This window comes from Trachurus trachurus, assembly GCF_905171665.1.
Source record: "Trachurus trachurus genome assembly, chromosome: 11".
NCBI lineage: Eukaryota > Metazoa > Chordata > Actinopteri > Carangiformes > Carangidae > Trachurus > Trachurus trachurus.
The window spans coordinates 28454663-28480633 of NC_139904.1; the positions used below are offsets into that span (position 1 = coordinate 28454663).

The 25971-nt window shown below is 43.0% G+C and overlaps 1 protein-coding gene across 1 annotated transcript in view; it reads right to left on the bottom strand.

The window, feature by feature from the left end:
• The window catches only part of LOC310994179 (ubiquitin-conjugating enzyme E2 E2-like), an 88558-nt gene that overhangs the window by 54168 nt on the left and 8419 nt on the right, over window positions 1-25971 (bottom strand). The window contains exon 3 of the mRNA XM_083982774.1: window positions 19184-19234. Coding sequence (XP_083838900.1) covers window positions 19184-19234 — 51 coding nt within the window. The remainder of the gene's footprint in view (window positions 1-19183; window positions 19235-25971) is intronic.

Here is a 25971-nt window from a genome sequence, read left to right on the forward strand (position 1 = left end):
TATGCTACAGTGTGGAGAGTGTGTAGGTGCAGCCTGGCTCTCGCCGCACTATTGATTCAGCAACACTGCAGTTTATAGAGGAGCTCGCGCTGGCTGGATGGGAGGAATAGAAAATAAACACAGAAAACCAAAGGGGATCTGTGGGAGCTCCATGGGAGCAGAGCAACAGACCCAGAACCAGTTACAGAATACAGATTGATGAGTCCTACACCCGCGCACTGCTTAACACTTTAAAGGATCATTCTCAACTCTCACTTCTGAGTTTCTAATGGGAACACCTTCAAAGTCTAAATCACTCAACTCATCACCCTGGATCGATAAGTCGTTTTAATAACCTTTAATAACATGGTGTAAAGACAGTATATCCATGTCCATGTGTAGTCTGATTATAAAGCAGCTCTAGGTTCTATATTAATACCGGGGAAGTATCAAAGCCTCAGTCACAGAGAAATACACACAGCCTGTATTCACAAACTGAGCCTTAAAACCAGCTGTCAGGACTTCCGTGACTTTGTGATGTCACAACAACACAGTCACTCAGTAGTTTTACATGCACCGCTAACTCGAAGCTATGCTCATAGCTCCGGTTGGGCGTGTCGCCTTGTTTTACACTTTTTTTTTTAATGTCCCTGTCTTGCCACTGCTGCGACATGTTGATCAAATCCTAGTCTCGAATGCGAGCAGAGCTTTGTTTTGGTACGTGATGTGAGACACGACCAGCAGGATGACGTGGCGTCACATAACGCTCAACGTCATCACGTAAATTAGCGAGTTGACCCGGGTCTGGAGTTCCCACTGCAAGCCGATCAGAGCCGAGCCAATTGAAGGCGATTTTAACCCGCATCGCTTGCTGAGTCGTTTGACACAACGATGCCGATTGTTGGCGGGTTTAAACAGGTTTTTTTGGCCAGTGGGAAAGGGCTATTAAGAGTTCTCAACTACAGTTCCTGACCAGTTGCGCTGGTCCGGCCATAGATTAGGTTGGACCTTGGGCTTTTTTTCCCTCATCTTCTCGCTGGTTGCACTGTGTAAAAATGCACTGAATGGGCGCTGACGCATCAGCACAGGCAGGTTCAGGCCAGTTCCTCTGCTTCACTTTGTGCTGTCTCTACTGTTGTGAAGCATGTGCACATGCATTGTCCAGTTTCAGTCGGATTGAGGCGTCAACATGCAGAAGAAAACCGGTATCCAACTGCATTATCTGGGTGTTTTAGTCGGATCTGGAGAAGTCCTGTATTAGTTGGACTAACGTGTTTACATGCACTTTAGTTGTCCAGTTATAGTGGGATTAGGGCAATAACTCAGTTATTTCAACTGTCATGTAAACGTAATACGTCACTGTATTGCCATGCTCTGAGCTCCACCCACTATCCAACCTTGCAGGATTTGGTTTTTCTGAGTGTTTACCTATATTCATATTCTTGTTTGAGATGTAAAACTACATTGAGATGGTTTTGGGTTTCTAAAACAACCAATAAATCTTCTTAAAAACACTTGTGGGGTTGCTAGACCATGCAGGCTTAGTCTTATCAGCAGTATTTGAGGTTTGAGTCCAGCTCAGGGGCAAAATATAACAGCCCAGAAAATATCTTAGAACTTTTTTACAACACAGAAGTATATCACATATGGGGATGTTCTCAATTCAAAACTAAACTGAAACTGAAAAATACTCCAATTTAACCCTATCTATCTGATAGCATGAACAAATGTCATATCAAACAAAGAGGTACAGAGGTGGTACAGAGCTATCAGAGAATGAGCATGCTGAACAGAGGTGATATGAACAATTAAAACAAGCAGTGGGGAAGCTGAGAGACAACAAACTGCCAGTGGAAAGTGAGAAGTGGAGATGATTTGTTTTCCAGGCATTAAAACAACTGACTGTGTGAAGACGGAACAACAGACGAGGACACCACAGACGGAGCAGAGAGTCTGCCGGGCTCTCCCCGGGCCAACGCATTTGTGTGTTGAGTATCAGCCTCAGGTATGCAGGCTGACTGTTGTCAGAGCAGAGCAGCTTCTCCTTATCTCCTCTCCTCTCACAACTGGTTGGTTGAGTTAAGCTGTAACAATACAGGGCCAGATAAAGAGCCGCCCCGGACTCTTTCTGCCTGTTTGCTGTCTGTTTTTATCTCTACGATGACAGGGGGGACTCCCAGCCACAACACGGACGCAACTCAGCTGCTCCCCTACACACACACACACACACACACTGTACACCAGAGGAGCTGATATTCAATTACTCACATTAGCGTTAGCAGCGAGCGGTGCAGCTCAGACGGAGATGGGACGAGGCAGAGCGTCCTGCTCCTGGCTCATGCAGCAGCACGGTGACACTCTTTTCTTCAAACCTTTTTCCAGGACATTTTCAGCTGTTTCAGTCTGACAGACATGTTATCACGCCATACACTAATACATCCCCGGTCCCATTCATGCTTTGGAGAAGTCTTTTCGACAGTTGTAGCTAATTTGTACATTCAACCAGTTTGTTTCTATGTGTATTCCTCTCTCTCATTCTCTCTCCCAGAAGGGGACTGATCTAATTTATCTATGAAATAATCTCTTACATGCTTAGAAATTAAAGGTACATTGTGCAGGATTTACTCCTACCTAGCGTTGCGGTTGTATAATCGTATTTTTCATGCTGCATTCACATGAAATTGGGCAGACGGCAGACGGACGACAGCCGCTGCACGTAATGGCATAAACAAGCCTCTATGTAAACAAGTGGTCCGTCAGCACGAGGCAAAACAATACACGTGACAATATGTTGTCATGGCGATGTCATATTGTTTACCTGACCCACGTTTTACCGGCTTTCTCTCGACTTCTGTGACTAAAATGACATCTGGTTTGTTAGCGACGGCCGTCTGCCTGACTGCAGGTGAATGCAGCATCAGTGTAGCTCCATTCCTCCTCACTGCGTTACCGCGGTGACTTTTCACAGACGCCACCTCGACCTGAGCCGACAGCTCCGGTGTCTCCGCTGAGTTTCCGTGGTTTCCTACCGTCACGCTGCCACTGAACGTAAAAACATGGAGACACCACATGGCAGCCAGCACGGAGCTTACCCGCTCCATGTAGATATGAATGATATGAACGGCTAATTCAGAACTGAAAGGAACACTTCAGTTTGTTGATGGGGGGGATTACTGATTAATGAAAAACATACTTTTGAACCAAATAATCGATTTTCGTGAATAGATAACACACATTACACAATTACATTACACAATATCCCTTTAAAACAAATGTATCATAGAACAACGCAAAAACATGTTGTTTTTGTTTTTAAACCCCTTTGAATAATGTTTGTTGAAACTACAGTGACCAGCTCTTAAGCTAATGAAAGCTGTTTTCTTTCTAGGGCGAAGGCCTTGGAGCTGAACGCTGCAGGACAAAGAGGTTGGAAAGCATTGTCACAATCTCCCTTTCTGCTCACGACTTATCTGTTGGATAATGGCCCAAAAAGTGTTTTTTGCAGAACCGTATGATGTGAAATCTATCTGTTGGATATAAAATGTGACTACTCTGTCACTTCTTGTGTCATAATTAGCACATTAATTATTGAGTTATGGCTGAAAACGTGTTTCAGGGGGGTCACATTGACTTTGACCTCTGAGAATTAAAGTTTGATCATTTCAGAGGCAAATATAACATTTAAAGGTCCAGTGTGTAAAATGAGTGGAAAACTGTGATAACTAGTGTTCAGATTCGATCGGACCATATACGTATATACATATAGGTTTCGCTTTCACCGCGCACTAGTGAATGGCGGCCAGTACGTTTTCAGGCAACGTTTACCAAAAATAATGCTTATTACAGGTTTGAATATTTAGAGCTGCCCCATATTCATTTGAATATCTTTTTCTTATCTTTTTTTCATATTCGAAAAACGAAGTTCGATGTCAAAGCCCTAATGTATATAAAAGAATAATTATAAGGCCATTAAAACCAAACAAATCTTATTTCATAGCGATGATACACTTATACAAATATATTCATGGGTAGTATGTTCAGATTTTGCCAATAAATCTTGACAATTATTACACACTGGACCTTTAAAGAACTTCCCTGAATCCCCAGAAAGGGGAGGACGCATCTTCAGATAGACAACATGAAAACATGATGTCTGTTCACAGCTGCAAAGGTGTGGACAGCAAATCTGTCAGATGAATCAACAGCACCACACTGAGCTACAGAGAGCAGACACGACACAGTTCTAAATGGAAGAGACTCAACTGCAGCCGTCCACTCAAATCCATTTCAAATGAGAATAAGAATTAATATCAAAGAAATATTACTTCAATAAAATGAATGTATCTGGATGGAGTCAAGGAGAGGCTCCACATCTCTACAAGACTCACTTCAATCAGTGGTTTAGGTTGAATCATCATCGCTGGATGTGTCGGTCTTATCTTAATGGCTCACGCTCAGGAAGTGAAACTGTGTGTCTGTGCATTTCTGTACGTCCCACAATGAATGAAGTTTCCTGAAGTGCAGGAGAGGAAGTGGTACATTAGTGTGTGAGCGCAAATGTGTCTCTCTTTAAACAGCATGTGTGTGTGTGTGTGTGTGTGTGTGGATGGAGGGAATGGGCTGAGCAGCGCTGGAGGAGGATACTGCAGTCCTTCCTCCACAGAGGAGAGCAGCATATCTAATGAGAGGCTAATCATTCATCCAACACACAGACATGATGTACATAGCTGATATACGCCCTGATGACCTCATTCACACACACAGACACACACACACACACACATTGCTGCAGAGACGGGCTTAGTCAGCTGTAGCAATCTGCAGACAAGAGAAAGGATTAAATGAACGAGGACGGAGGAGCGGAGGCAGACGAGGAGAAGGAGAAGGAGAATCAGCAGCAGCAGCACATGATCAGTCTGACAACATTAAAGCTAGAAAGCCACTCAGCAGCTCCTGGGTTTCATTCATTATGTCTGTCAAGAGGTCAAGATGCAGACTGTAGCCACAACAAACACTTCAGTTACAGCTACATTTGTTGCATGTCACCGTCTGTCTCTCTGTGTGTCTGTGTGTGTGTGTGTGTGTGTGTGTTGGCTGCATCCACATCATCACCAGCTCATGAAGGCAAAAGGCCAAGGAGAAGAAGAAAAAAAAAAAAAAAGAAATGGCGATGAAAGCTTTTCCTTTGAAACTGACCGGCTGGACAAATGGATCTCATTCACCTCCACCACTGACCTGTCTCCTGAGGGAAAACCTGGAACGCCGTTAGCACTGTCAAACACCAAACTTGCTACTCTCCATTCTGAGATGTGTTTTTATCTAAGTTCAAACAGTGGAGCAATAAAATGAGCATAAAAGTGAGAACTGAGTGAAAAAACACAAGATAATTCCTGAATTCATAGCTGGCTGTTTGGAAACTGTGCAGCTTGAGTTTTAAATGATCCCAGCCACACCTCAGTTCAAGTCCTGTGGGTTAAAGCAGAAGTAAGTGGTCCGGTCGTTTTGGCTAATGCTGCGTTCCAGGCAGGCTTTTGAAATCGTAAATTACAGCTTCAAGTCATAACTTACGACTTTGTAGCGTTCCAGGCAACCCACTCGTGTTTTTCCGACCTGTTTTACCGGTGAAAGTCACTATAACGGCCACTCGTAACTTCCGGCCGGTGAACTCGTACCAGATCGAACTGGTACGACTTCACGGTCGGAAAAATACGAGTTTCCTTGAACGCACCATAACAGTCCTCGTCCCTACGTCGCCACATTCACGGCGTCCCTTGGCTGCACACACAGCCCTGCATGCTGTTCTCTCTCCTCATTGGATAAAAACTGTAGGATACGATAAATGTTTTCTCTTCGGCTCAGAGCAGAGCAGAGGGACTGAGAGACCCGTGTTTCAGACCAAACACTCTATGTAAGTGATTGCTGTCGGAAGATATAACTATTTAAGACTTATATTAACACAAATATATCACTTACTTCTGCTTTAAAGGAGACATATTCTGCCCCTTTTCCACAAATTAAAATAGTTCCCAGGTGTCTTAAAGACATGTCTGTGACATGCTTCGGTCAAAATACCTCAAGGATCAAACATCACAGCTCTAAACAGCCCTGTTCAGAACGTCTGGTTTCAGTGCCTGTCGCTTTAAATGCAAATGAACCACAGCTTGCCCCGCCCCTTCTAGTGCTACCAGGTAGGGGTCGGGTTATGCAAATAATTCGAAAGCTAGTTACATCATTGGAAGACAACTGAGGGAACAGCTCATAAAACCACGTGGAATTCAACCTAAGGAGCCTGAACGTTACAGATTTGGGGGTGTGGGGGTGGGCGGGGTCGTCATAGCTCAGCTGCTACGGTGGTCGCACCGTCTTGCTCTCTTTTCTTGGATCCTCTCGTCGGCTCCAAACACACTGGTTTGCAACTCGGTGTGGTTTTCATTTAACTTGTGTGAAAGAAAAACAACAGTCACCCTACAGATCAGTGGGCGCTCTCGCCGGTGTGTTTTTAAAAATAGCAGGTTTGATTCTCGTGTCAGACGTCGCGCTCATGACTCTTACAGTGACGACGGTCGGTTGACGTCACATTGTAGTATCGGCTCAGCTCGCTTGGAACCTGGCCTCAGGCAATACTAAAATAAATACCAGCTTCCAGGTACTATCCCTAGTGGGAAATAAAAAAAAATACAAAAAACTAGCTGAGAAGTGCTAGTGGAAAACGGCCAAAAGAAATACTGTACATAGAAATAAGAATTTATCACAAAGCCTCCATCCTGCTCCTTGAGCTATAGTCACTAACACATCTAAATGCTGTGTTCATCCTTAACACAAAACAATGAGAAATAATGACACTAAGTTAGAGCTGTATAATGAATCCAAATATAATATAAACAAGTGCAGGTTTGAAAGAATGCACAGGAAAAAAATAGTAGCAAATAAAATGCGATATTTACTAAGACTGTCCAAGGTGTGAAAGTTAAAAAGGAAGTCTCCCGATTCAGTGAATTTAAAGAGGAGGGGGCTGTTCCCATGTTGCAGAGATCACTGCACAGGTCTGGACTGGTTTGACAGATCTCAGCCACAGTTTCTACTTCAGATCTTTCAGAGGGAACAAATGGGCCCTGAGCAGCCTCTTAATGTGGTACATGTTCACACTCACATAATCCCAGAGCCACTGCCATGAATTACCCACTTGTGTATGCTGATCGGAGTTTAACTCTGTACTCTGACTCAAATCCAGACAGCTTCAGTGAAGGCCTCGTCAGTAAAGGCAGCACTCCATCTATAGCTTTATAAGAAGTTTATAAAATCACATGTGTCCAACACCGACCGATGTTTTACTCTTTTCCTGTGTCTTATAGTGTAGTTCTACACCTCTGAGTGGTTGATCCAATGAAAACATAGCAGGTTTCAGACAAACACTCAGAAACCAAATCCTGGATGAGTGGATGCCGGGTCCGGGTGGGCGGGGCTTTGTTCTGTTATACAAGTCCTGGAGGCTGTGGATTGTGCTGCATTTCTCTGTGGACTGAGGCTTTGATACTTCCACAGTATTAATCTAGAACCCAACCAAATCAAAAAGGAACACCTACCTTTTATTGCATATGGGACCTTTTACATCTCTACATTGCAACAGTGAGGTACTTTCCAGCTACATTGTCCCAACTATTGATATTGAGTGTCTCAAGGTCAAACCATCTGCATCCTTTTTGTCAGTTAAAAATGAGGGATCAGCAGCAGATCCTATCAGACGCAGTTAATCAGCATTGTGGAACATATTGAACCCTTTTTGCTGTGTGCGAGCTGGCGTCTGTCCACGGCTCAGGATTATTTGGGAGGAGAAAGAAACACGGCTCTGTAACAGCTCTCTGCCACCACACCAGTGATCACACTGCTGGGGTTGTTCAACAAGAACAACAGCGGCGACTGAGGCACAGTGTTTATGTTGACTTGTGTATAGATTCTGTGTTTATTTGACCACATTGAAGTTAAATGGTCGTAGAGTTGAAATTCCAGTCCCCCTCTTTGTCAGAATGTTATTTTGTTAAACTGAAATTATGTTGTGAACAAAAAATAAAAATTTCCCTTTTTTTTGTGTTGCTTCAAACACCTGGAGTTGTCATGCCAGATTGCCTGGTTCCTGAAAATGACTCCTCTCAGGAGGAGAAGCAATTTCTCTCCTCCGGGTGACAAAGAAAGAATGGTACACCTGTTATTTCAATAGGTGAGGATAATCACCAGCATTCCATATGTTCCGTTGTTAATCTCATTTTCGGATGGCAGCTACGAGTTGGCAAGATTAATTAGTGTGCTACTAAAAACTGCTTGAGTTATCTCTATCTGTAGTCGACTGGAAACACTGAAAAGCACCTCTCTATGAGGATTAAATGAGGAGGTTTGACAGTGGTGGGCAGTGTTGGAATCATGGAGATTATCATAACCATTTAAAAAAACTTAGTAATAATTTCAATATATGACAAAATATACTATTTTTGGTAGCTTTCACATCTACTGCACAGCTGGACGATGACCATTAGACATATACAATAATACATCTCTCTGTATCAGACCAGATCTTTTCCTTCTTAGTCCACACACATTTGGTCTGAACAGGATTAGTGTGTGTAGTAACACCTCCCCCATAAACATCTCATATGAGATTTCTGGATATTAAAGGGATATTCCGGCGTAAATTTAACTTATGGTTTAACACACAGTGACACCGAGTAAGACCCCCCCCTCCAGAGGTCAAGTTTGTCGACCATGAGCTTCTCTAGTTGTAGCAACTTCAGCAAAGACCGCACAATAACAATACACTGCTGTTGATTCCTCCACCAGCCAACCACCATCAAAAATCCACTCATAGCCACACATAATGCTCAGAACAGACCAAACTTCAGCAACAACAGGAAGAGTGGGTGAGTTTTGTTTTCAGATGCCTCGTATTATGGGCTGGGACACTATACTGTTGCTGAAGTTTGGTCTGTTCTGAGTATTATTTGTGGCTATGAGTGGATTTTTGATGGCGGTTGGCTGGTGGAGGAATAGACAGCAGTGTATTGTTATCGTGCGGTCTTTGCTGAAGTTGCTACAACTAGAGATGCTCGTGGTCAGCAAACTTGATCTCTTGAGGGGGGGGTCTTACTCTGTGTCACGGTGTGTTAGACCGCGTGGGTTAAATCTACGCTGGAATATCCCTTTAATCTGCTGCTCCTCCATAAAACCTGGCTCACAGGCCACATTTCTGCTTTATGTAAAGAGCGGTGAATGTGGCTGAGGCCAGGGTCGAGTACAGGACAGTCACACTGAGAAAACCACTTCCTCGTGGAGCTGGCACTGGTAGAAACAGGAAAGAACTCAAATCAAACTACTGCTATGAATCTCATTATAGTCTAAAATACCACATTATTAATGTGTCAAAATACTTTTGGCCTTCAAATGAGTTTGCAAATTAAAAATAAAAACTGGTTGAGAGTTACGTATTATTTTTCTTTCACGGGCTCTGACAGCAGCAAATCAAATCAAACACACTAAGTCAACTGTGTGGTTTCTATGTCAACAGTGTTAACCACAGGGCCGACTGCTCTCTAACGTTACACAGTGGAGTGTCAGTGAGGCTCAGGACGTCTCTGGAGCTGGGAGCTGCAGCTCAGGTGAGGAAGACACCTCTGATACATCTATATGAAGTCTGACATGTACATTACACTACACACTGGTAAAGATGTGTGGTATCAAGGCAGATTAGTACAGATTTCTGCTTTCATCACTGGCTGTGTTGTTGTCATCAAACAGTGAATCCTACACAATAACATGTGGTGTATTTCTCTGCAGGAGACCACAGCACTGTTCCCTCTGGACTAAACACACCATCATCACAGCTCCATGCTGCCTCCCGCCTCCTGTTCCTGCTTAGACTCAATCTTTTTATTGTATTGTATTTTATTAAGCTTGTTTTGTGATTATTTCTGCTGCTCTTGTATGGACAAAGAAACTTTCTTTTGTGGTGAAAACTACATTCAAATCTGAAAAGGACTTGTGTTTGTGCTCCTCTGACAAAACCCATTCATATTGATGTGGACACAACCGGAGTGTTTATTTTAGTGTGACTTTAGTATATTATACTTTTTAGTGGACTTCGTGTGGTGGTGGGTTGTTTGCTGGCCATAGCAGAATCCATTACTACTCAAACACCAGGGTCCACCACGGTTGTCTTCATTCTGTATCTGAGTCGAAAGTGGTAGAGGATGCGCATTCAGCATCATCCGACAGGACTGCCGCGGGAATTGCAGTACATTATGCAGCACGGAGCCTCCGTTCGCAACCGTCATATGGACATGCAGTGCTGCACGGAGCCCCGCTGTAACTCAGAGAAGGCACGGAGGACTCTGAAACTTCTCCCAGCCCTTAGTCCACATGAGGGTGAGTAGATAATGAGTGAAATTTGAATTTTGGGTGAACTATCCCTTTAATAGGGGTGTAAGAATATAACAACACACTGAAAGCACTGTATCGAAGTCAAAGGTCACAGTGACCCCAAGAAACATTTTTAGCTACTTGAGACCAACACGTTATGGCAAAACACCACAGTTCATATTTATCAGCTGTACATGGACCTGATCTGAAACCAGTGTGAGCGGAGGAGGCTGCTCACTCTCCCTGTTTTATTCATAAAACTAGACAAAACCAGCTCTTCCCATCTGTTTATTCCATAGTAAAGTCTTTCATACAATGGATGGATTATGATACTGCACCTGCAGCACCTCAGACTGCTTATCTAGCTCCAATTTTCAACTACGTCCTCAGTTTGGCTCCTGGACCGTACGCACTCCTGCCATATTCTGTTCCTAGAGGTTTTAACTGCTCCTGTTAGAGGGAGCAGGGCGTTGCTGGGGGAACAGCAGGTGTGTCCACTGGGCGGCCGTCTCACTGTGGGGCGCTTCCTCATTACAAACCTGGACCTCCTCCCATTTATTTGACTGGACAAAATTACAGCTACAGCAGCTTTGCTGGGATGCTGCAGCCTGCAGGGCTGGACCACTGACCGTCATCTGTGAAACTATAACAGGGTTCCTACAGCTTAAGCCAAGTTAAATTTAAGACTTTTTAAGATTTTTTTAAAGCCACTTGAAATGAAATTTAAGACCGACTTCACAATAAACACAAATGCAGGAAAAAGAAAAAAAAAACACCACATCAATTAAGTTATAGGGACAATTTTACCCTCTTAACTATGTGGTCCAAGGTAAAGTGACAGCTACATGAACATTGGATTGTGTCTCTTTCCAGCTGTCCTTTCAAAATAAATGCATAAAAAGTCTGGAAAAAAAAAAAAAAAACACTGACTCGGGAGCTGGTGGCGGTGAGAGATTTAGCGCTGACGGCCGCATCTAACTTCTCTATGTCGGAATGTTACCAATTATTTTGAGATTTGAGACTAATTACAACCATAAAATCCCACTTACCATGTGTTAACATTTTTAAGACTTTTGAAAATTTGATTTAAGACATTTTAATGCCAATTAAGGCCTTGTTTTTAGATTAATTAATTGAATGCCTTTTAAGACTTTTTAAGGATCCGTAAGAACCCTGTATAAGTATTTTGTTTCCATCCATCTATCGAGACTACTTATCCATGCAGGGCTGACACATACCGACCACACACACACACTCCAGTTCCAGGCTAGATTCCATGTTATCTCTGACTTTGATTGAACTAAACAATGAGATTCATTCGTAGTGTTTGCTTTAAAGGCACAACAACACACAGCTTTTATTTAGGCTAAAGAATAAATGGAGCAGTTTTTACACTGGCACTTTGTTGGCTTTTGGATTTATTGTCTCTGTAGTAAAAGCTCCATTTACTGTGTATGGCTTTATTATGGCAGGGGAAGAACAGAGAGGCAGCGTAGCTCTGGAGTCGATAACATTTTCCAGTAATTCTCCTCCTGTCAATCATGGCGATACGGCTCCTGGAGAAGTGTGAGGACTGTTATTCATACTGTACATCTCTCTCACATCTTTCATTTTTGTCTCGTGGCAGAATTTGGCGATACTGATAGAAGACGTTTTATGAGTATGATGTATTACAACTGCTGAGGTTCTCACAAAGGAGACTTCACCATGGCAATGAAAAGCCTTTTCTTTTGACACGTGGACATAAAAGTTGTGTGGTCTTTTTCTTAAAGAAAGAGAAAAACATGAGTCAGAGGTAAACGACTTCCTGTTCCTGCACAACGTTCCCATGAGCGGCACTCAACAGATGGGACAGATGTGAACGTTGGACAGAAGGTGAAGCCTGATGAGGCTCGTTTAGAGCCACCGTCACTAACCATCACCGTCACACTCACTGATGAGGAGCTCGTCTACACAACTGTCCCAGCACATTAAAGGAGACATATTCTGCCTCTTTTCCACAAATTAAAATAGTTCCCAGGTGTCTTAAAGACATGTCTGTGACATGCTTTGGTCAAAATCCGTCAAGGATCAAGCATCACAGCTCTTTTCATCCCCTCAGAACAGCCCTGTTCACAACGGATGGTTTCAGTGTCTGTCCCTTTAAATGCAAATGAACCACTGCTTGCCCCGCCCCTTCTACTGGTACCAGGTAGGGGTGGTATTATGCAAATACGAAAACTAGTTACATCATTGTCAGACAACTGAGGGAACAGCTCATAAAACCACATAGATTTCAACCCAGGGAGTCTGAAAATGACAGATTATTTTGTCAATTCTCACATTTTGGAGGCCAGAAGCCAAGACAAACACCCAAATATATGTGAAAGAGCCTTCAAAAAGTGATATTTCCATAATATGTCCCCTTTAATGTGTGACCTCTTAACAGTTTGTGTATTTTCCAGGATGCTGAACAGGGCTCTCTGTTTCAGGTGAGGTGACTGACCACAGCTACACAACACAAACTCAAGTGTGGCCATTATAGTGCTTTAAAAAAAAAAAAAAAGAATTGTGGCAAAAATCATCCAAAATCACCATTATCAAATACTGAACATAAGAAATCAACCAAAATCACCAAACATCTTCCTCCACCTCTGGTCTTAGACTCTAGCAAAATGGAAAGCTATTGGTTCTGTTGACTGGACAAAAACAAGACAAATGAACTTGGAAATTGAAACGGGTATTTTTCTTTTTTTTCTCCTTCCTTCTTACAAATAACAGACATGAAGGGATAAATTACATAATATCATATGAACACAAATTCATGTATTAAATACCTATAATTTAGTTGATTAAAGCAACATACAAATGTGTCATGTATTTATATATATTTTTCTTATTATAAGCCATTTCAAACATTGTACAAACAACTGTAGGGCTGTAGTGGTCTGACTCTTACTCTACTGTATATCATAACAACTTCTAATCAATTGTCAGCAGGTTTCATATCATTTTTGATTATGTTTTTATTTCACATGTAGATTTATTTCATTATATGAAATTGAATGTATTTACATTAAATACATGTATGGGCTCCTAACCTATAGAAAAACAATACTTAGCAATGAGTCAAGAAAACCGTGGGTGACTAATCTATAACGAGAATAATAATAGGCTTCATATTTCCATTTCATACTTCTTCAGTTGCATTGACATGTTGCTCTTGTTGAATGGAAGGCTGAAGTACCATTAAAGCACTTAAAGAGAACACTGAACAGCAGCGTAATGACATTCCCAGCTGAGAGACACACAAGTCTACTTCCTGTTTTAGACTGATTTCATGTGAAAACAAAAACAAAAAAACCCCAGCACCAAATGAGGGACACTCCTGGGCTGAGATCAGTTTTTAAGTAAAAGATCAATGTCAGTGAAATGCACACTGCTGCCAAGTATATTTCTGTTTTCAGCTCAGGAGGAATTTAGTCAATATTAGCTGACACCCACACACAACAACAGTGCTGCGCAATTCTAATCACTTATTAATTTGATGGAATTAAAGCACGCTCATTAGCATCAGCCTGGATTGCATACACATAATTCACATTTTCTTCTTTTTTTGCCTTGTTATGACAGTTAGATGAAACATCAGAGAAGTAAAGCAGCACTTGACAGCAGTGGTGTTGGAGTCGATCCTAACTACAGCCTGATCGTCACAGAGAGTTGACGTCCCTCTCTGTCTCAGTGTCTCCCCTCAGGACACACAGGAGGCCTGTCCAGCTCCTCAACGCTGAACAACCACTGAACAACCAATACAAGCACTGATGCAGCTACACAGACAAAATGCACTTTATAAATCAGTGTCTGTTTGTGTTTTTTAGCTGCCCTTTTAAATTGCCCCTTGGGGACAAATAAAGTGATTTGAATCTTAAATCTTGCATCTCATTCAGCCCACTCATTCTCTCTTCTGCCTTATTACTTTCATTCCTAACATGGTATTGCGATTCAGTGGGAAGTTATTCCTAAATCTTACTGGGATTAAGAGGGAGAGGGAGAGAAAGAGAGAGGGTGCATGAATGATGGAGAGAGAGAATTGCCAATTCCCCTTTGGAATCCACATATTGTTTCCCCTCAGCCGATGGGGGATTCTTATCAAAATGCTGCCAGGACTATCATGAAAGGATATGGTAATTACGGAAAACACACACACACAGTCCAGGAAGGCGACCAAGCACCGGGCTAATATAATGTGTCTGGTGTGGGGGCTATTTACATACCCTTCCAGAGCGCTTGTCACATTCAATTAATTACTCTCTGGCAGTGTGACAAAGATGATTAAAAAGACTGATGAAAAATATTTCCTCATACGGCTCCAAATGTTCCACTCAGCCCTTCTTTTTTTTAAATAAACGAAGCCAAAGGAAAACAAGGCACGTTAAGAGTGTTAAAAGTTAAAGGTGTTTTTTTTCACTCCCGAGAGGAATTACAGAAGCATTCCTTCTGTTGAGGGAGCGAGTCTACAAAATGAGCCAGAGAGGATGTTTTTCTGGAGCTGCTGTGATCATGAGCTGCGCTTTATTCTGGCGGGAGAGGAGAGAAAAAGACGAGCCGGAGCCTGTGGGGTAATGAGCTGCATCACAGCGTCCGTTCATTGCCCCTCACATCTGATGTCTTTGGGCGAGCACAGCCTATTTAACACTGTCAGATCAATTAGTAGGTGGAGAAAGGGCTGGGGAGACGTGGAGCCCTTTGTTCAGGGCAGACAGTAGTGTGTGTGACAGTGTGAGGGGAGGTACAGTGCCGTTTAAGGGGAAAGGGGGTTTGGATGTTCACAATGTGCGATTGTGCGCCCTCGCTCGCACAAAAGAGCGAGCTGAATCGGAATTGTTGTGGTTGAAATGTGTGGCGTATATCAAACACGGGGGATGTGACAGTGTGTGTGCGTGTGTGGGGTGGGGAGGGGGATCAGGAGCTGTTAAGAGTGAGGCGAATACCCCAAGGTGCATATGAATACAGAAATCTACATTTCAAGCAGCGCCGCTCCTCCGGTGGCTTGGATGTCTGACTCCCTGTGAAAGACGCTCCAGCAGCTCCAGCCTCATGTTTTCACTTCTGACCGAAGGGGCTCCCGACCGCCGCCGCGCTCAATCCATCCGTCACGAGTGCTCCGTTTGGCGCGGACATTCTTTAACGAAGGACGCCAAAAAATTTAATTTTCTACATGTGAAATTTTCTCCCACCCACCCAGGAAACATAACGGCTTGCTTCGGCCAGATCAGCCTTGTCTTTGGAGAGGGGAGAGCAGGGGCCGGGGGAAGATCCAACAACTCTGACAACACTGGATCTCACCGCTCTCAGTGTTTGATTTCAAATGTTCAGTGTCAAATCCCAGTTCCCTGTCCAGCTGCTTCTCCCCTACTGTTTCCCACGGAGCTCCGCCCCCAGACTTTGAATGTGTATTATAGAAGAGAAACACACATTTCAGAACCACTGAATTGTATCATCAGAACAGACATGTCCTGTGATTTTCAGCCTTATTTCATATAGGAACAATACCTGAAAGTAATCATTTCAGTTATCGGTATGGTAAAGGCTAAAAACAGACTATTTCCACAAAGAGTATAGTACACAGTTTTGTTTTACGAATGTAAAGAATGAATGTTACAAAACATGAGTAGCTCCCTGCCATTTTCATTTTGTAAAAGTAGCTCTCAGAGGAAAAGGTTGGAGACCCCTGTCTTAGAGATTTGCTCTTAGATTCATTAGAAAAAGAAACTCATTATCTGGTCCACCTCAGTTCTGGGTGGGGCATCACCTAAATTTAGTAACAACAATATGACATTTATTTCTTTTGTCAGAAGATATCCATTATTTGAGCTGATACTGAGAGCCAATCTCGGTTTTTAAATCTAAATTAGATCCAATCCACGTCTCCAACACGAGGCCAGAGATGACTTCAGCGCTGAAGGACCACTAAGATGACACACTGTCTTTTCCAGACTGACTCATGCCAGGTATAAAAAAATGATTGAACAGTTTCCAGAGGAAATAGCAACAGTGTCCATTATTAAACCTGAACTCTGGTTCTGGCTGTTCTCCAGTTGTTATCAGGCCTGTGAGATTTCTTTGCCGGCCAGGTTAATCTCAGGTTTATGAAAAATTCCCAGGGATCATTTGAGATTTGCCGTTCTTATCTGCTGGACTGGGATTGCTGCCAGTTGTGGCTGATCAACATCTACATTTAATACAGCTTGTCTCTTCTGCACTGTTCATTTATAGCAACCGTTTCTTCTCCTCACCTCCTCCACCTGCTTCATTATAAATGCATTTACTGCGCCTAAAACTCTGTAAACTAAAAGGGGCCACTGAGGGTCAGCCAGCGTTGGTAAAGCCTGACACTGTGTTTCCTGAAAATTCTTATGAAGTTCCATTGAAACTCTGCAGAGAAACTAATATTAAAGCTTAATCCATGCTGAACAAAAGGAGGATTAAAGCTACATCGCATTAATGAGGACCCTCTCGCAACTAGAATAAGAAAATCCCTCCACATTAAATACAGTTCATAAATATTTTTTAAAAAGCCGATAATTAATTTTGCAGCCATCAGATGGGAAGCTGCACGTGCTATTAGTTTAGGTGTCATAATATTGGAAGAGAGACAGTGGATGTGTAATTAAAGCCGTGCTGAGGAATCAGGTGTTAGTTAGAGTCACAGGTCAGTGTCGGCCTGTGAGGATGAAGAGCTGCTGAAGCTGTAATGAAGCTAAATGACAGTCTGTTGAGAACAGTCGCTGCAGCGTCTGCGTGCAGCAGCTCAGTGATGTTTATCAGATCTGTATAACACCAGCCCACAGACTGTGGAGGGTAAATGTGGGGGTTGAGTTTAACTTGGAGCATGTCTAAGAGCTGTGGCTGCTTTGTTGTGACATCACAAAGTTACAGAAGTCCTTATGGCTGGTTTTAAAGGGATAGTAGCATTTATCTACAAATAGCCCCTAAGTACCTTAATTGCAGTAGAAGACTCTCTGCACTCCTCCCGTTAGCAACGCCAGCCCATAGCCCTGCCCAGAGATTTACAACATACAGTGTTGTGAACAGACCCAAAGAAACGGCCTATTTTCGCGGCCTAAAAGAGGTTTTACCTGAAAAAAGAAATAGGGCTATGGGCTGGCGTTGCTAACGGCGTTGCAGAGAGTCTTCTACTGCAATTAAAGTACTTAGGGGCTATTTGTAGATCATACAACCCCACTTTAAAAAAATGCTACTATCCCTTTAAGGCTCAGTTTCTGAACTGAGGCTCTGCCACTTTTTTAATCTTGTTATAGAATTCGGACCTAATTTACAATGTCAGCATTTTAATTTATTTGTGTACCAATACAAACAATTTCACATGTTGTTTTTAGCTGTGTTTTTTAATATCTTTTAACCATGTGTTCTTAAAGGTCCAGTGTGTAAAATGGGGGTAAAACTGTGATATCTAGCATTTAGATTCTAGATTGCAGTGCTTACTCACTCACTCGCACTCACCCCTCCCTTCGGCAAAGTGACGGTGGCCTCCGAGGACAAAAAAACTTGACGACTGGGAGTATTTTATATGTATATATAAAAAAAGAATTATATGGCTACGAAAACCAAATTAATTTTATTTTATAGTGATTATACACAAATATATTGAAGGGTAGTACATTCAGATTTTGCCAATAAACCTTGACAATTATTACACACTGCACCTTTAATTTCTGAGAGCCATTTCAAAGATGAATTTCCACTGCTCTTGCAATGGACAATAAAGTTTTGGACCTCCACCTTTATACTGTATGGGACTTTATAAATCTGCACCTACAAAGAATGATGATATATGATTGTCTACAAGGCTTATGTTACACATCTGATTGATTCTAATGTGACACACTGAGGTTTGTGGGTTTTACATTTGGGGAGAAAAATATAAAGCTGAGGTATCAGAACTGGTATTGGAGGAGAAAATGCTGTTGGGTCGGTTGCACTGTTTTAAACCCAACCGACCCAACAGCATTTTCTCCTCCAATAACAGTTTGGAGTAACGACAGCCAGCCGCTCTGCCTACCAGCCTGAGAGAAGCCATGCATCGCTGAGTTTCCCTGCTTTCTCACAGCTGCAGGAAATGTCTGCTCCCCCACATCACTTAGTGGCTCCTCTGCCCACGGTGTCGGAGCTCGGCACCGTCGCACCTCCACCTTCCCCTCTCCCCTCTCCGACACCGCGCACCAGAAGTCATCAGTTTAAGAAGAATAACAAGCGCTGACTCGACAGAAAGCCCGGCACAATGAGAGCTCCGACTGAAACCCTGAGCGGCAGGAGACCGACTCAGGCAGCAACACAAACCAGTCGAGCCTCAGCAGAATGTCTTCCATCCCCTCGGGGGGAGCGCGAGCCGACGCGGCGCTGTTGCTACAGCGATGCTGGTGGTAAACATTGGCAATCAAGAGCTATAACATCATTATCATTATTTTCTTATTCATGCCTCACGCTGCTTCCACCCAAGGTCCATTCATTATGCTTCAGCCAGAGCAAACAGTGCTACAGTAATCTACCTATGTTATTCATGTGACTCACTGAGCCAGCACAATCCATTCACACACACACACACACACACACACACACACACACACACACACACACACACACACACACACACACACACACACACACACACACACACACACACACACACACACACACACACACACACACACACACACACACACACACACACACACACACACAGTGCCTCAGGTGTCGGGGCATGGTGCTTGTAAAAAATGCACAATCAACAGGCTCCTACCTGCAGTTTGGTGGCGGGTCCAAGGTTATCTCTGCTAGCTCCTTCTGGATTCTGAAACGACAGAGATCTGTGTTATAATCACACTCTCAGATACACACACACACACACACACACACACAAGGACATTTGTATAAACCCTGACTGTAAAATCAATCTGTAAGTGTACACAGTGAACACCTCATTGATTTTCTAATGAGCTCCAGCGCGCTGTGATTGAACACATGGAATAAGTCCCGTCACGCAAGATCAACACGGGGATGCGCGGCTAAATATTTGCCGTTTTCTAAACCCTCATGAGTGTGAATTGATGTTGATATCAAATGGCCATGTCGCATAAAGGAAATGTATATGATGTATCTGGGTAAATTAATTTTGCCGCTTGCTGATCACAGTCCTGTGACTGTCTCAGCCCGTATGCTTTCAGGAAGGTGTTGGGAGATTTTCCACACTCGGCACATAGAAAAGGTTTAATGAATAGCCTGTCAGGGCATCAGCCTTTTCCCTGGGTGAAGTATTCATTTCATTACTATACCACTTATTTGCATACAAGGAATTGCAGGCAGGTATTCTACTTTGCTATTAGCCAATCAGCTTTATAAGGATAGTTATAAAATTTTTGCAAATTTGCCTATTGCCAACAACTCCAAAACGCTCTGGTGGACAAGTTGTGACCTGCACATTCACCACGCTATGAAATAATAACGTATAATTATGTAACATTACGACACATGAAGTAAATACTCTGAACTACATGCGCTTTTGAAATCACTCCGCCCAGCAGCCGTGTCTGGGATGTTCTGGCTATGCATTTGCCTCGATTTCATAGCATGGCGAATGTACAGGTCACACAACTTCCACGAGGGCGTTTTGGAGTTGTTGGATTGTGTATTTGATGAGTTTGATGAGGGAAAGGCGAAAATACCTTGTGCCGTGCAGAGCTCGCGTCTCTGCCCCGCCGATCTAAAAACAGCTTGCACCGACAATTAAAGGTAATGAACCTACTGCTATAAGTCTATAGGGATTATGGCAATAGGCGAATTTGCCAAAATGTTGAACTATCCCTTTAAATGGTATTGGTACTCTCTCCTCTGTGTTTCATGTTTAAGCAGGCGGGGGTGAAGGAGCTCAGGTATCTGGGGCTCCTGCTCGCTGGTGAGAGGGGAAAATGCAGAGATCGGCAGATCATGGCGGAGCCGTAGATGGTGAAATTTACATTTTTCCTGAGCACTTCACAGACATCTGGTTCATGATGGCTTTCTGAAGAGCTAGTGGGAAAACTCCATCTACTGATTAATATCAGGCCCAGATGCGGCGCTCGGCTCAGGCACTAAATGGAACTCAAGATGAGACAGTTTCCTCAGCTGCTGTTTCTCAGGTCCCAAATATGAGCTTGATATTTAAATAAGCAGTTACAAAAAAAAACTCTTGGGTACTGATATATTATCCCTACTAGTAAATTAATTTGCTCATGCATCAGTAAAAAAAAAAAAAGGTCACCACTAGGAGCTAGTGGACCAGGTCACATGATTGTTAACCAGTCAACAACCGTGGTAGAATACAATACAATACAATACAACAAAAATAAAAACGCCAAACCAGTCAGAGCAATTTCAAGGTCGTAAGAAAAACTATAAAGTAGAACAAAAAAAGTAGCTAAAATAAACACACAAGTATACTGTACATTCTGTCACCTGACAATTACACACTCCCTTATTATAAGCACGTGTAAGGTTTTAGTGTTATTAAGTGTGGTTATTGCTGTAGGGTAGAAGCTGTTTCTGAATCTATTTGTCCTTGTTGTGATTGATCGGTACTGTCTGCTGATGGTTCACACAGGGAGTGACCGGGGGGTTTATAATGTTCTGGGCTTTATGAGGCAGTGGAATTCTGCAGTAGGTAGCAGGTAGTAGATAAATGTTGTATATCCTATTTACGAGTGCCTCTTTAGCTATATTGCAGCCTTGTGTTGATGTGAATGATGAGTCAGCTAAAAGAGTAAATGTTGATGCTGTTACCTTTACTAAAATACAGTACAGTATGGCAGTACCAGATCAATGCATAACCACATTCAGCACAACAGACATATGGTCATTAACCTGCCAGGTAAGAAGGCTGCTGGTGCTAACACTGCCAATGTTGGCCACACTTGGCAAACCAGTACAACAGAAGCTGGGTTTACATGGAGCCAAATGTTCCAGTTAGAATTGGTTTAGATGACCAAACTGAATAAAAATGCTCCATATCAACACCTACAGGCCCAAACCAAATGGAGTTGCATTTGGTTTCAGAAGGGTAGAATTTTCCTTCTCCCAAACCCATCAAGAGTGAAATTAGATCATGTAAACGGTGAAACAGAGTGCTGTCTGCTCACACTTTTTCTGCAAATCAAATGTACAGTAAGCAGTTGACATGAAATCGTCATTCAGAACGATTTGAATCAGAATGTAAAAAAAAAGTCAGCATGTGAACCTGGCTGGTGTTTAGCTGCAGATGTCTCTGATAAAGCAGTCAAGTTGTCCAAATGTCACATTCCCTCTATTCAGCAGGGAAATCAGTCATTAGGAAGATCCCTGGTGATCACCACAGCCTGGCTGAACTGAGGCACCAACCACACTGACCCAGTTACAGACGGCACACCACTGTGTCCTCACAGCCTTACACTTAATTCAACTTGCCAAGTTCAAACATGACATATTCTGTACTGAACTCCCCTTAGAGATTTCCTTTCATTTCCATTTCCGTTCCCCTCGCATCTTGGCTTCACATTTCTCTGCTTTCTACCTCAACATGTTCAAGGATGGCATAACCCCCAAAAAATAAATAAAACTAAACAACTGGCTGCTCGTATTGATCGTGAAGCCTGTTCACTCTGTTGTTTGTTAGCTGGGGCATAAAAATGATTTGCTATTGGAAGAGAGGGAGAAGAAAGACAAGCAGTCAGTGTTGACATGATATATTGTTTCAGCATTGATGTGGCAAAGAATAGACAAGCCAGAGTCCCACTGCAGAGGAACGTGATGCTTACTCTCATTACACTGAACCGGCTCACTGCTTCACAGGTCCCAGGTCAATGTGTTACCTGCTGTTACCAAGAGACAGGAAGAAGTTGAACTGTGTGTGTCTGCAGGATGAGTGGATGATGATAGCTGACGCACATGATCAACTTGCTATTTATTTATGAAGAAGATAAACTGATGTCTGTCAATCAATTGTAATTATAGTAGCAACAGTCTCAAGTCTGAAATGTAAACACAGTTAAAGGAGAATTCCGGTCATTTTCTAAGGCCTAGTCCACACGAACACGGGTATTTTTGAAACCGAACTTTTATGGCCCCCAGTTAAAAAAAAAAAATCCCGTCCACACCACCAGTGTGATAGAAAATATCTCCGTCCACATGAAACTGCTAAATCCGCCTCAAACAATGTCATGCAAATGCCAAAGCAGTAGGTGGCGATAGCACTCCTAACAGGAAGGCCATTGAGCCAATCACAAGGCTGGAAAAATTCATACCAGAAAAACAACAATGGTCAAAATGTCACTACAAATGCGTTGCAACATCCACTTAGGAGGAAATAAAATGATTTTGAATGGGAAAAAAGCAGTTATATTCATATTGATGCTTTTTTCCCCCAGAGACCAGCGGGTGATCACGCCTCCAAGCCGGCTGCAAAGCGGTGCTACCATGGCGACAGCGCCGAGCCACCTCAACATTCTGATAGCTGGCATGCTAGGTGGCTAACAATCAACGACGTGCAAAGAATCTTGGGATAGGCTACGGGAAGCCATGAAGGACAAGTGCGGTTTGTCCAAGAACAGGCAAGGGACGGCCGGATTTGTCGGCCGGACTTGGAGGAGCCTTCCAATTGGGACGCTGAATCGTGACGCTGTGACGTAATCGGCCTTCAAATCACCATCTCCGAAGGACGCAGGCACATAATGTCTCATTTGCAAACTGTCAAATACCAAGCTCAGTTTTAAGGACCCATATTTTAGCACTTTTTTTTTTTTTTTTTACATTTCCTTACTCACAGTTCTCCCTGAAGAAGACAAAAAAAGCCTCCTGTAGCAATTGTGGGAGACGAGAGAGACAAGTCATCACACACAGACTGTCTACATGCAATATGATTTATATTATAAAATATGCCCTGTGCTTCCTCCTTGCCTCACAGCTGGCAAGGTCTGCAGAACCGGGGGTGTGGCTCTACTGCAATCCACTTTAGATAATGTGGGCAGAGTTTCTGAAAACGGGCTGTGTGCATTTTTCAATAGGCTGCGCTTTTGATTAATTAATAATAACATTGAACATGGCTGCTTTATAACCAAAGAGGACAAGGGAAAGCCACTACCTGCTGGAAATCAGTAAAATCATGTTTGATCACAGGTGAGGAGCTCTGGGAAACTATAGCTCTGACATGGCCAAGGCGCCAAACTTGGCTTAATTGGATCATCGGTTGTTAAGGCCAGTTGGAGGTGAGAAGGTCAGATCCAGTACATAAAACACACAGTCCGCACCAGAAGCCTGATCTGAACAGCAGGGAGACGTGACACTGTTTGAAAACATGGAAAACAGCAGACATTTTTCAGACAGCCTCTCCAGGAAAATCTGAGCAGCGTTAGGCTCTTCATGTTGCGTCAAGTGTTAGAAATAGTTGTGAGAGAAAAAAAAAAAAAAGAAAGACGTTCAACCCTTGGCTCCTCTTTTACTTCGGCACAGCTGGCCCATCACTGCGTGAAGAGGTTGTGGATGTCAGATTGCCCGATTTGGAAAATTCGAGACATTGTTGGACACGACTGTGAACGGATCCGTGCCAAATGTCGGTGCTGCCAAGATAGTTTGATACTAGTCGACGGTATCAATTTGTGCATCGCAGTGGTTTTTGCTTTGCTAAGCTTTTCACCCATCCAGCAGCCTGTGAAGGCTTCTTAATGTGTCACTACTTATACTGTGTTGTCTTAAATTAATACAAGTACTGCTAAGAACTCCTGGCTGAAGGGAACTTCACAGGTCGATGACACAATAAAAAGGTAAGAGTAACCCCTGTGTGTGTGTGTGGGGAGGCGGGTGGGGGGAGTGGGGTTCTTTAGTTTAAACTCTCCTCAGTGGGGCAATGACTGCACATGACTCACTTGGGGGGAAAGAGGCAAAATATGTTTGCAAAGGAGCCTGTAATACAATCTCCACAGTTATGGAGTCATTCTCAGCTTGAGTGCTTACTGTGTAATTTTATCTGCAGTATTTCCTGAGGTGGCGCATTTTGACAGCTGTAGCTGGGGACCTGTTAGGAAGAACGCTGCGACGAACCGGGCCGGGGGAATCCAAAAGGAGAAAAACACTCCAAATACAGCGAGCTGCTCGTACTCGCGCCGTCTGGCCTCTTTAGCCAAAGACTTGCTTTCTCTAATGTTCCACGGCTCATTGCTTCTGATAATCCCCAGAGACGCTGAAAGCGCTAAACTAGTACATTCTGCAAGCCTTGACAAATAAGTCAATATCATTTGAGCAAAGCTTTTATAATGGAAAGCCAGGGTTTGGAGTGTTTGGTGGTTCGGAGGTGGGGGCCAGGCAGGGGCATTCCCTGGGTTTTACCTAAATACAGTCAGAGGCTACAATCTGTTCATCCAGAGAGAATCATGAAAGAGGAGATGCAAAACTGAATTGAGATGGTTTTTGATACTTAAAGGTGCTGTATGTATTTGCTTCTGCCATCAGATGAGGTTTCTTGTAGGGAGCAGATGGTGGTGGTGATGTGGTGGGTTGCCAAGGGCTTCAGTCGTCATGGTGTTTACAAGAGAAGAGTTTAGAATACAATCTTTGGGCAGCACTGCTCCTTGGGTTACTGTTACATTTTTGTTTTAAATTTAGTTGTAGTTCTTTAAGTTTTGTGATGGCAAATTTACAATCCATATTTCACATAGTAAACAGCTGGTAATGCTAGTAGCTAATAGTAGCTAAATATTACACATAGCACCTTTAAAACCAAACATGTATTTTGTTATGGACATCAAACTAACTTAGGGTGTGTTCAGACCTGGCTCATTTGGAGCAGTTGTTCCCAAAAAGGGAGCGTTTAACACCAAAGATCGGTTCATTTGGTCACATGTGAACACAGCAATGGCGCTCGGATGAAAACAAGCGGGTCCAGATCGCCACAGAAGGGACCGTCTGGTCTGGTCTCAGCTCACTTCCATTCGAGCTCTGGAGCGGTTCGTTTGCAAGTGAGAAAGTAATCAACTCAATAACCGACAAAAAATGACACAATAAAACAAACTAGCCACAAACACTGTTGATGTTCCATGGTTTTTGTTTTTCCCGGTAAGACTCCTGACCAATGAGAGAACAGCTGGTTCACACATGGGACTGTTACCATGTGAACACAAACCATCCAAAAGACAAATGCAACAACTGTATCCGTTGAATCTGAACAAAGCAAACGCCCCACAGGTCAGAGTACACCCTTACTGTCAGGTTATCAGCCAAGGATCTAAATAGACTCAACATCCCCAAGATCTGATTGGACACAAGTAGGGCTGGGTATCAATCAAAATGTTTCGATACCGGTACCGATACCGATACCTTCACTTCGATACCGGTTCCTGAACGATACTTTTTTTCGATACCAATTTTATAATATCAATTCTAAAAAAATTAAAATTACATTTCGCATTACGGTATATCTTGAGTTGTATTTTTCTATTTCAACCAGCAGCTTTTCTAAGGGTACAAACTACATTGCAGTCACTTTATTTAGATGAATTTTGCAACCTGAAAATATTACTTAAAACCACT